Genomic DNA, 13178 nt, shown 5'->3' on the forward strand with positions numbered 1-13178 from the left:
AGACACTATCCAATCTTGTAGACGTCATCAGTATAACCTCATCATAGTGACAGAGTTTACAACACATAAGGAGATCACATATAACCTCATCATAGCGATAGAGTTTACAACACAGAAGGCAATCACATCAGATTACACAATCATACAATACTGGGAATCATGACCTAGCCAAGTTCACAGATATTTTTGGGGGACACAGTTCGATCTGTGACTCTCAGTATGCTAAAATTTGTTGTTGCTATCAAGTCTATTCCAACTCATAATGACCGCATGTGACAGAACAGAACAGCTCCATAGAATTTTTTGGCTGTGATCTTTACAGGAGCAGATCACCAGGTCTTCTCCCACAAATCTGGTAGGTTCCAGCTGCCGACCTTTCAGTTAGCAGCTGAGCGCTTAACTATTGTGCCACCAGGGCTCCTTATGCTAAATTTAGGATGGTTTAAAAATACTTATAACAGGGAAATGGTGAAGAAGAGAATGAGAAAGTAAAAAGTTCTGGTTCCTTTCAGTTCAAAGAAAAAGTGTTCCTGCGGCAACAAGGAAGCTACATTCTGACCGTGGAGGCTGGCAAGCAGCTCCTGCTCTCAGCGGACAGTGGGGCCGAGGCCGCCTTGCAGGCTGAGCTCACGGAAATCCAGGAGAAATGGAAGTCAGCCAGCATGCGCCTGGAGGAGCAGAAGAAACAGCTGGACTTCTTGTTGAAAGTAAGTTCAGCTGTTTCCTCTAGACACAAGGCAGGACCTTGTCCTTAGTCCTGGATGGCTGTTTAAAAAGCTCTTTTGTTAGTTATGATGCTCTCTCCCATTGTCATTCAAATAATGATTCAAATACTGCAAAGATCCTTAAATTAAGTATTTCCATCCTCTGTGTCTTAAGACTTTGTTCTGTCTTGCATGAACTGAAAGAGTTTCCCAATTCTCAGCATTTTTGTCTTCCAGGAAAGTCTCCCTACAGAGTAGTATTAAGTCTAGCAAGACCATCCAATCTATGAATTCTGATTAATGGACAGTACTCACCCTAGAGCTGTGTGATGACTTTATAAATCCAGACAAGAATTCAAAGAATAGAGTCCACTCCCTAGTCTAAGTCTCTAAAGTGGTTTTCAAGATTGAGATCTCTCGTTTTACAGCAGGGGAAAACCTATCCAAGAAGACACTCCCGATTTGATCTTAGATATCCAAACAAGTTACAATGAGAGAAAATCTCCAGTAGGTGTATTAAGCCTTTAGTTGGATACAGATTGCGTACTGATCACTCAACAAATTTAGGGAAATGTAGGTTTATCCAGACCTCCCACAATTTGCTTTTCTCTCTCGCTCTCCAATTTCACATGTAATTAAATACATAAATAAGTAACTAATAAAGAGTAAAACCAAAAACCTGTTGCCATTGAATCGATTCCAACTCATAGCCACCCTATAGGACAGAGTAGAACTGCCCCATAGGGTTTCCAAAGAGTGGCTGGTGGTTTAAACTGCTGACCTTTTGGTTAGCAGCCAAGGTCTTAACCACTGCACCACCAGGGCTCCTAATAAAAAGTAAACTGAAAAAATAAATAAATAAATAAACCGGTTGCTGTCAAGTCAATTCCAGCTCATAGCAACCCTATAGGACAGGGCAGAACTGTCCCATATGGTTTCTGAGGAGCAGCTGATGGATTCGAACTGCCAACCTTTTGGTTAGCAGCCAAGTAACAACTAAGTGACAAGCCCAGTAAAGCAAGTAACTGTGTTACTCAATCTATCTAAGCCTCAGTTTCTTCATCTGTAGAATGGGTATAATTACGCCTGCTTCATATGGCCATGGGAGAATTCAATGAAATAATGAAGGTAAATCGTGTGGCACAGTACCTAGCATATATTGAGCACTCAGTAAATGGCTGTAATTATCTTTGTTGATGTTATTGTTATCATTTTTTAAAGCAAACCAAACTACAAACTAAAGCTTTATGTATATATTGATAATTAACAACACTTTAATGAGATTATCTAAGGAATTTAAAGTTGGCTTGTCACTATTTTGGATCAAAAGTTATAAATAAACTTAAAATGGAACAGATTTTGCTTTTTTGAAGGCTTACGTAGGCATACCCATTGAGTTTACTCTATTGAATTTTATTTGATAGTATATTATGTTCTGTGTAGAAAACAATCAATCAAAAATACCACTTAACGTTTGTAAAGAACTTCTATTTGCACACAGCACAATTTATCAGTAATACAATATCACTAATTTTTTTTCCCTTCAGGAAAGGATTAAAGACATTGTAACTCATTCTGTAGAGAACATGTTGATCATTTTTTTTTTTTCTTTTTCTGTGATGTGATTCTTGGACATATTCCCAAAACTTAATGGGGCGTAATGGCTGAGTCATTGTGTTTGCTTTTCATGTCAGTCTGTTTGTTGGCGTGTAAAACATCTACTTTGATAGATGTTTGCCATCCACAACATGAAATTATTTCCTTATAATTCATACAGTGAAAACAGTTATAGCTTCAGAATCTAATCTTTGGAAGGGGAAATCCCTATTGTTCTGTTGTTAAAGTTGATTTTATTTAATTTAGGACCATACACTAGATCCTATTTGCCTAAGAAGGAATTTATGAAGCTAAAGTTCAATGTGTATACAGCATCATTTTAGTGTATCTTTCTACCACAGCTCTTACACTTACTTAGTTTTAACTCTTAATGTCTGAGTAAATGTGCCAAAAATACAGTCAATATAATTCTATGTCCTGCATGTTCATCTGCTTTACTATCATCTCTTAATTTTCTTAGGAAAAATTGGAAGTGAACTCCATCTCTTTTTCTTTTAGATCAATGAATATTTATTGACAGAATGTTGATAGACTTCAGAGTATTTGATGATTTAATTGAGAATATTGTTAAGTTTAAGCAGAAAGAGGATTTTTTGCCTGCCCTCACTACGCTTAGCATTGTTGAGCTCTAAATGTAGCTAGGAAACAGAAATGTTTTAATAGGGAGAGTTGGAACAAATCTACCCAAAATAGACGAAGGATTTTTCTCCTGGTAAGTGGGAAGAGGGAGCATAGTTCTGCACTCCAGGAAGTTTCCTGAAGGAATTTGAAAGAGAAATGAAAATCTTGAGTCAAACTCTTAGTTTAGATAGAAAACGAGGCATTTTGAGTAGGGAAGCATGTTAGTCAACAGTTTTTACAGAAGACAATTGTAATCACACCTATGGCTTGGGATGCCAAAAATAAGGAGTAAGAAGAGTAGATAGAAAAACTCCAGATAAGAAAAGACTGGTAGTGATGAAAGAGACGTTGTAAAGGAAAATGCAACGTTATTTGACTTTATGATAACTGTTAAAAATGATTCCAGTTGTCTTTCTTTGGAGCTGAGTAATTTAGGGTTTGGGGGAATGGCCACTGGAAAGGAGAATCATTGGTGAGATGGAGGACAGGAATGGGGGTTATTGGACAAAATGAGGAACACTTGTTTTGTTGAATCCAGTTTCAGTTGGCACCAAGACAGCAAATGTGAGTTAATTTGTAGAGAGGGTGTTATAACAAATCAAGTCTCCATTAAGGTTCATTTAACTTTTTTCCTTTTCTTTTAATTGCAAAAAGAATGCATATGTCTGATTAAAAAAAAAAAAATTCAGGTAATAATTGAAACCGAAATTCCCCCTACATCACCCTAATCCTACTCTCTTCTCCAGAGGTGGAACCATTGCTACCGGTTTGGTATGTAACCAGTTTGGTGTGTCACATTCCAAAACATAACCACACAATATATTCTAGCCATTTTATTTTGTCGGTACATAGAGCTCTTCCACATTCTGCATAATATTCCACAGCGCTGTCACTCTCAACCACTTACCCTGCTATATTCTTCTTGGGAGTACTTACTACTACTTGGCATAATAGATATATATCTCTTAAATTGTGCATTCTCTCTCTCCTTCCGCTTACTGATTTGTATGGTTTTTTTATAGATGATACATTTAACCGTTTGTTGCATATGTCTCACCACTATCAAGATGTTCTTGTTGTTAGTTGCCTTTGGGTCAGCTCCAGCTTATAGTGACCTTATGCATACCAGGAAAAAAACGTTGCCCAGTCACTTGCCATCATCGTGATTGTTGGTATGTTTCAGTCGATTATTACGGCTGTTGTGTCAATTCATCTCGTTGAGGGTTTCCCTCATTTTTTAACCTTCTACTTTTCCAAACATTTTCTAGGGATTGATCTTTCCTGATGCCAAGTCCAAAGTAAGCGAGCCGCCAGTCAAATGTCAGAACTTTTGTAATTGTGTGTTTCTACTTCTGTAACAAGGCAAATATTTCCAGCTCATACTATTTATATGTGGAATGAGAGTCAGAGTTGTATTAGTTTTATAGTCTATGGCACTTCTCTTACCCATACTTATTTTCATCCTGAAGGAGATTCCATATCCTCTTTTTTATCCCTGACTATGCATTGGGTAGAGAACTTGGCTGCTAACCAAAAAGTTGGCAGTTCGAATCCACCAGCCAGTGGGGCAGTTCTGCTCTGTCCTATAGGGTCGCTATGAGTTGGAATCAACTCATCAGCAATGGGTTTGGTTTTGATGTTATGTATTTGGGGTAGTATTGATATTGGTGCAGTTATAGGTGGGGTTAGGAAAGAGGCAGAGTACCGTAATTGTACTCCCAGCTCTGCAGACAGATTCAGATGTCTTTTTTTTTTTTATTATTATCTATAATACCTATAATGTCCTGGGCATTGTATTCCATGCCTTGATATCATTATCTCCTTTAATTCTCCAACAATTGTAGAGAGTTTGTATTCTTTCCATTTTCATAGGGGAAACTGAAATTTAGAGGATAATTGCTGAACACCACAAAGCTAGTAAGTAACAGATTCCGTTTTCAATTCAGCACCTCTGGTCACCACGTCATGCTCCCCAACATGGCAATGGGTGTGGACACACCCTGATACTATTCATCAGAGTGACTTTAATTCTTTCTCTGGGGATTAGGACCAGTGGTTGGTTGGTTGTTTTCTTCCAAATTCCTACCGAAAAAAAAATCATGAAATTTCTTTCTTCTCCCATTGTAGGACTGGGAAAAATGTGAAAAAGGAATAGCTGATTCTCTGGAGAAACTGAGAAGTTTCAAAAAGAAGCTTTCCCAGCCTTTACCAGATCATCATGAAGAACTACATTCAGAGCAAATGCGTTGCAAGGTAAGTGATTGTGTTGAGCTTTTGATCGTCACACACATTTGTGCCTCTGCTGTAATAATGCCTTTGAAAGTATTGCCGTTGCTAGGTGTCCTCGAGTCAATTCTGATTCATAGTGACCCCATGTACAACAGAATGAAACATTGCCCAGTGCTGTGTGATCATCACAGTTGTTGCTATATTTGAGCCCATTGTTGCAGGCACTATGTCAATCCGTCTCATTGAGGTTCTTCCTTTTTTTCGCTGACCTTCTACTTTATCAAGCATGATATTCTTCTCCAGGGACTGATCCCTCCTGATAACATGTCCAAAGTATGTGAGACGAAGTCTCACCATCCTTGCTTCTAAGGAGCATACTAGCTGTACTTCTTCCAAGATAAATTTTTTCATTCTTGCAGTCCATGGTATATTCAATATTCTTTGCCAACATCATAATTCAAATGCATCAGTTCTTCTTCTTCTGGTCTTCCTTATTAATTGTTCAGCTTTTGCATGCATATGAGGCAGTTGAAAATACCATGGCTTGGGTCAGGGGCACTTTAGTCCTCAAGGTGACATCTTTGCTTTTTAACACCTTTCAAGAGGTCTTTTGCAGCAAGTTTGCCCAATGCAACGTGTCGTTTAATTTTTTGACTGCTGCTTCCATCGGCATTGATTATGGATCCAAGTAAAATGAAATCTTTGAGAACTTTCGTATTTTCTCCGTTTATCATGATGTTACTTATTGGTCCATTTGTGAGGATTTTTCTTTTCTTTATGTTGAGGTGTAATCCATACTGAAGGCTGTGGTCTTTGATCTCATCAGTAAATGCTTTAAGTCCCCTTACCTTTCAGCAAGCAAGGTTGTGTCAGCTGCATACTGAAGGTTGTTAATGAGTCTTCCTCTAATCCTAATGCCCCGTTCTTCTTCATATAGTCCAGTTTCTCAGATTATTTGTTTAGCATACAGATTGAATAAGTATGGTGAAAGGATACCACCCTGATGCACATCTTTCCTGATTTTAAACCAAGCAATATCCCCTTGTCTGTTAGAAAAACTGCTTCTTGCTGTACGTACAGGTTCTGCATAAGCACAATTACATGTTCTGGAATTCCCATTTTTCGCAATGTTATCCATAATTTGTTATGATCCACACAGTTGATTGCCTTTGCATAGTCAATAAAACACAGGCAAACATCATTCTGGTATTGTTTGCTTTCAACCAAGTCAAATACCTGTGGTTGTCTACATGTAGAAACAAGTTTCTGGCATATTACATCAGGTCAGACAACTCTTTGGTGAAACTAATGTTGATTTATTGGAGCTGTTGAAAAGGTAGACTAGTTTATGGATTATGCAGTAGAAGCAAATGAAAATTTAAAGCACGCGTTAAAATGTATTTAAAAGCTGGGTCAAGAGCACTAAAAGCAGTCTCTATAAGGCATTCACAATGGAGAGCCTTCCAGCACAAGAATCTGGTTTACAGAGAGAAGAGTGAGATCAGCAGCCTGGATAGTCCACAGATGGTGGCTCTTGGAGAAACACACCCTGCCTTCCAGACCCTTTCCAGGAAAGCAGGACTATACATGACTGATCTCAGTGAAAACAGAGACGAACAATCCTTAAGTTACCCAGGGCCCTAAACACTTAAAGATTATGATCAACACCTGAATTTGCACTTGGATGAAGACCATAGCTAATGGAGACTACTCCCTGCATTATTTGCTCACCGAGACTGATGTGATTTAGTGGCTGGAGGAGTCATTCTCTTTTGTACCTGTTAGCCAGGTGGTATGCCCAAGCAGCTGTTCTCTGCTGAACCATGCACAAGATCATATCAAACCTACCTTTACAAAATGCTTTTCTCAAATTTTATATGTCCTTGTAGCCCCAGTCATTTGAAAATTGCCACTCAAGAAAATTCTGTTTAGAACTCCAAAAACCATTTTAACCAGAAGTCCTCTTCTTCACTCTGGCTAAGAAGTCGTAAGCATGTATAAAAGATTATTTTTTAAAGAAGTCTAGAAATTATGTAAAGTGTGGTTATAAGAATGTTTGCTTCAATATTAAAATTCAAGGATACACTTTGAAACTTGAAAGAAGAAAATTTCAGAAAAAATAATAGGTAGTATACTTTAAATCTAGGAGACCTGGTGGCGTAGCGGTTAAGCATTCGGCTGCTAAGTGAAAGATCGGCTCTGGGGGGAGGAAGATGTGGCAGTCTGTTTCCCTAAAGATTAGAGCCTTGGAAACCCTATGGGACGGTTCTGCTCTGTCCTATAGGGTCACTATGAGTCGGACTCAACTCCATGCCAGTGGGTTTTTCTTTTATGCTTTACATCATGGATGGTAAGTTGTGAAACAATATCTTGAGGTGGTGCATTCAAAAGTATGCAGAGATTAAATTAAACCTGTGATTGCACATTTATAACAAATTGTTAAAGAGAACTTCTGATAGAAGGAAGTGGGGATTTATTAGACTCCTCCTGTGTGCCCGTCAGGAGACCCTGGGTGTGCAAATGGTTAACGTGCTTAATTGCTAACCAAAAGGTTGGAGATTTGAGTCCACCCAGAAACACCTTGGAAGAAAGGCCTGGTGATCTACTTCCAAAAAATCAGCCATTTCAAACCATATGGAGCACAGTTCTACTCCGACATACCTGGGGTGGCCGTGAGCCACAGTCAACTCAACAGCAGCTGGTTTGGTTTTTTTGAGTGTGTGCCAGACATTTTACCTGTATTATCTCATAAGGAGATTCTGTATTAGTCCTTTTACTGAAGAGGAAACTGAGTCCTCTAGAAGTTTAATAGCTTTTCAAAGTTAGTAAATATCAGGGATGCCTGAATTCCATGGCTATACCTTGAGTCTGAAATAGTCGGTTTCTGGTGCTATTATTTGTTTCTTTTTTAATCTATGCACCAAATCCGATGTCTGTGTTCGGGGCTAGACACTGGTGCAAAAGGAGGAAGACCTTTGCATTGATATGACCATTTAATAGGCCCAAGAATATAAACAAAACTTCTGCATATTTATTTCACCTGAGTAGTGTGGTTTTCCAGCCAAATACTGTTACCATGCGACCTCATTTCCCAAAATACATGATGGTTACAAACACACCCTGCTATTGAGTTTGTAGATTAAATGGATGCATTTCTGTCTAGCTGTCTACTGCTCTGCCCTAAACCAACCTTAGCAGCAAAACAATTACTTGGAAAATTCAGGCTAAAACCTCGTTTGCCTAAATTGCCTGGGAAGTTAGCCTCAGACAGCACTGTTAATTACGTTTGCCTTTGGAAACTTGTCCTCTGTGTGAGGAGACAAAAAGAGAGAGGAAAAAGCCATGTGACATACTCTATTCATATACGAAATTAGCTGCAATCGAAAAACACCAACAGCTGGCAGAGAGCAAGAGTTACAGAAATTGGAAAACTGGTCATGTGTCAAAGCATTGCAAAAAATAGTGTCAGTGCATTCAAATATGGTTACATTGATTTTTTCCCTTCAAATCATTCCCAAAAAGCATAGGAAATATATTATAGACATTATGTCCATATACATACGTATTTATCTATGTATATGTAAAAAAATCCATTGCCGACGAGTCAATTCTGACTCATAGTGACCCTGTGGTACAGAGTAGAACTGCCCCATAGGGTTTCCAAGAAGAGGCTGGCGGATTCAAACTGCCATCCTTTTGGTTAGAAATCAAGCTCTTTACCACTGTGCCACCAGGGCTCCAGATATATGTGTATATATTAAAAAAAAAAAAAAAGTTGCCATTGAATTGATTCTCACTCATAGCAACCCTATAGGACAGAGTAGAACTGCTCCATAGGGTTTCCAAGAAGCGGCTGGTGGATTGGAACTGCCAACCTTTTGATTAGCAGCCAAGCTCTTTACCACTGTACCACCAGGGCTCCACATATATGTGTATATACACGCACATATATATATAAATATATATGTGTGTATATATATCATTTTCCATTATCTTGAATAAATCTCTACTCCTGCATAAAATGTATCTAATCTATTATTTTAAATTGAGTAATAACAACAACAGGTCTTCTCAGCTATTAAATTATAACTTCATCTCACAGAATGTAGCAGTTTATGGTGTTTGAAGATGAAAGTCAAATCTAGGAGTTTGTTTTCTAAAATATTTCATTAGCATGGTCAGTAACTGGTGACAAAAAGAAAGGATGGTTTAAAACTTATGTAGTCAGTTTAACATAAAGGAGAGAAATGCAGAAATGAAACTTTAATGTAAGAAAGACTATGAAAGAAAATACATGAAATGGTAACTAGATAATAGAAAGAGTCTGCAAGCAACCTGGTAGTTTATCAAGTGATGTAGGAAGAAAATAAAGTAAATCCCAAACTTGATGTCGAATCGAGTGGAATGGAAAGGAAATTGTGTCAAAAGGGAATTCCAGACACACTTCAGAAATTCTTAAAGATAGATGTCCATGGGTATTCAACATTTTTTTTTTTTTTAATCTAGGAACTAGAGAATGTCGTTGGAGGCTGGACAGAAGACTTGACGCAGCTGACACTGCTGAGGGACACCCTGTCTGCCTACATCAGCACAGGGGACATCTCCATCCTTAATGAGCGCATGGAGCTTCTGCAACGGCAGTGGGAAGAACTCTGCCATCAGGTAAGGCAAGTTCTAGACTCAGCATTCATTCATAAAGATGGAAAACTGGGAGATGATTTAGAATCTCAAATGGCTTAACCCACATTTGGACCCATCCTGGAACTCATAGCACAGAGGAAGAATCCTGTGGTAATTACGAGAATGGTTCAGAGTAAGACAAATATATATAAATATTTCAAATTAAGACATATCTATATTAATTTTTAATTAAAACATTTTTAATTGTTAGGTGAATTCACATAACATAAAATTAACCATTTTAATGTGTAAGGTTCAGTGGCATTTTGTACATACACATTGTTGTACAACTCCTACTTCTACCTAATTCCAAAACATTTTCATCACCCCAAAAGGAAGCCCTCTACCCATGAAGCAGTCACTCCTTATTCCCTTCTCCCCCCAGTCCCTGGAAGCCACCCGATCTGCTTTTTGTCTCTATGGACTTACCTATTCTGGATACTTCATATAAATGGAATCATACAATATGTGACCTTTTGTTCTAGCTTCTTTCACTCAGCATGTTTTCAAGGTTCATCCAGGTTATAGCATGTATAGGTACTTGATTTCTTTTTATGGATAAGTAATATCCGTTGTGTGAATATACCATATTTTATCATTCATCAGTTGATGGACATCTGGGTGGTTTCCACTTTTTGGCTATTGTGAAAAGTGCTCCTAACACAACTATATTTTAACATTGTTTTTAGATGCAGCTAAACTGGATTGTCTTGCTCTCCCTTTCATTAACTAGTATAAGGTTTTAAAGAAAAAATACAGTACTGTGGGTCATAGGTGTGGTTTTTCCTGGGTGGATATTGATGGTCTCTACCATATTTTACGCGTGTGAAAAACCGTTGTTCTATTTTCCATTTTAGCTAATACTGTGGAGGTGGCTTTTGCAAGTGAAACATTCATGGTTGCTGTCGACTTACCATAGGTGTTTCTTAGTAATTCACGGGTGTACGGCATTTTTGTCATACTCTTTTCATTTATTAAATACCTTCTATGTGCACAATAACTTAAAGAAGATCCCAGATTGGGTTTTGAGTTAAAGTTGTCTAAGAGTAATAAATGCTTATTCTGTTAAAGTAAAGCAAGATTTATTGTAGGTTTGATAACAGGCCAGGCTGCAGAAAACGTCTAATTTTACAGAGAGAACAAGCACTTCCAAAATGGCAAAGCTGCAGAGACCTTTTAAAGGGTGAAAACAAAAGACTTGAGCTATACTATTTTATTGGACATGATAAACTTAGATTACTACAAGGCAGATTACTGGAAGTAGGGCTGGGAGGGGAAGGTTACAGGATATTTCTCTCTTAGAAACAGCTTGCTCAAGTGACATTTTTCTCATCAGGAGTTGCCTACCAGACCTACATAAGAGTTAGCATCAAGGTCTTCTTACTGAGACGTTGTTTCAGGAAGGGTCTTGATAGCTCCCGTGAAACAGTTTATATATATTAAAAGAAAGGCAAGATGGAGTAGGGCCCCAAACTCTAAAGTAGCCATTTTACTTTAGTCAAGTGCCTCAGTTTACTTGCTCTTACTCAAAGAAAGGCAGATATTGGTGGCAGGCGTGAGAAGGCTTCCTAGGCCAAGAGGATGACATAGGTGAAGACCTTCAGAGAGATGTTGTTGTTAGGTGCCATCGAGTTGGTTCCAACTCATGGTGACCCTGTGTACAACAGAACAAAACACTGCCCAGTCCTGCACCGTCCTCACAATCCTTGTTATCTTCAGAGAGATCACACTTTAGATGTTGTTCCCTGTTTCCTTCCCAAACCTACTATCAGTTGATCTACCCCAAGACCTTGGTCAAGCCACTCTTCCAGCCTGGACTGACTACCTTTTTCCTTTAGATTTTCTAAACCATTTTCTTCTTTCATATCATGCAACCCCCCGTCATGCCATTTTCAAGACGCACATCTTCAGTATTGTCCCAGTCCTCCAAATTCCCATTTCCTTTTTCGTCAATGCCATCATGTGGCATTGTATTATTCCTTCTTTTTTTTTTTTTCCCCCATATTTGTGACCTGATGCCAAGGCTACAAATTCCTTGAGGGCAAAGACCATCTCTTTGTATCTCTGGTGCCTAGAACAGCTAAGCGTTTGTTATGTATTACTAATAATTAAGACAAGACTTGAGGGCACTTGTTTTATGTCATTATACTTAGTGCCCTCTAAATGTAAAATAGTGACAAGATTTCTGAACAGCTTGGAGGTTAGTAAGATTCTAATGATGCAATACTTCTTGGTTTAGGAAAACTGGTTGTGGAGCTCTTATTGTTAATGGTTAAATTGAAAGTTCATATGTTATAAAACTGCTCACCAGGCTTGGATATAGCTCATCAATGGTCTATTTGAAAATACATTTTGAAAGCTGATGTTGATCATATGATATGCTGTGAAGAGATATTTTACACCTGTGAGTGGAGTGGGACTTAAGTAAAAAAGAGGAAGCAGGGTGAACATCTAGTGCTTCTAGAAACTATGTATTGAAGCTTCTAACGGCATAAAGGTAAAGCGTACTTATCTCACGTTGCTTCTATCTAAATAAAATTATTATTTAAACAAGAGAGAGTTTAGTCACTAGTGTTCATACTTAAGGTGCCAGGATATAGTTCTAAGGAGGAATGCAGATGAGTTACTAGTTCTTGCGTTAGTTGTTTCCGGCAAACTTCTATCAAGTTTGAAACCACAAAAGGAAATGAGCTTGGGTCTGTGTCTCATTTTAAAAGTCAAAAACTTTAGTTAAAAATGGCATATGCCTCTGTTAAAGAGCACAGAGTCCTTTCATATTCCAACTGAATTAGCTGAGAAGTCAGGAGTCGTTGGGACTGCAGAGGAGAATGAGGAAGACGTGCTGTAAGTAAGCATTGCTGAGTAGAGTTAACGTATAAAAAATACCCTGTTTTCAAATTGTCTCACAAAATGGTGTGTTGTCCCTATGTACGGTCACGGCTTGCACCTGCTTTTATTCCTGTTTTGATCTGTAGATATGCGTGTAGGTCTGGTTGAAATATAAATATATTAACATTGTAATTGCTTGGTGTTTTTTCAAAATATTTGAAGTAGAAAAGGGTATATTTCCTGTTCAGCTGCCTCATAGTCTGTGGTTTTAGCTAACATTTGTCAGCTGTTGGAGATGCAATGTGCTTGAACACTTGATAGAAAGTATTTGTGTGGTAACCTGGTAAAAAAAAAAAAAATGGAGGTTTCAGTGGAACACAAAGAAAGAGCTGGTAATGTTCATTTATCATACAGCCTAAATATTAGATTCACCAACCGGAAGGAAAATGCTGTCCCATTATGAACCGACACCTTTTTGAAAGCTTTTGCTTAAAAAGC

General features: G+C 38.2%; 1 protein-coding gene across 18 annotated transcripts in view; it reads left to right on the plus strand.

Annotated features, from left to right (window-relative positions):
• The window catches only part of SYNE1 (spectrin repeat containing nuclear envelope protein 1), a 540309-nt gene that overhangs the window by 457393 nt on the left and 69738 nt on the right, over positions 1-13178 (plus strand). For 16 of the 18 annotated variants that reach the window (XM_023728949.1, XM_004368822.3, XM_023728947.1 and 13 more), the window contains 3 exons: positions 513-707; positions 5070-5195; positions 9678-9833. In XM_023728949.1, coding sequence (XP_023584717.1) covers positions 513-707; positions 5070-5195; positions 9678-9833 — 477 coding nt within the window. Of the gene's footprint in view, positions 1-512; positions 708-4158; positions 4860-5069; positions 5196-9677; positions 9834-10454; positions 12696-13178 lie in introns of those variants that run through there. The other 2 variants (XM_023729031.1, XM_023729039.1) reach the window with 2 other exon arrangements.

The sequence above is a fragment of the Trichechus manatus genome, unplaced genomic scaffold, assembly GCF_000243295.1.
Source record: "Trichechus manatus latirostris isolate Lorelei unplaced genomic scaffold, TriManLat1.0 scaffold00002, whole genome shotgun sequence".
Lineage (NCBI taxonomy): Eukaryota > Metazoa > Chordata > Mammalia > Sirenia > Trichechidae > Trichechus > Trichechus manatus.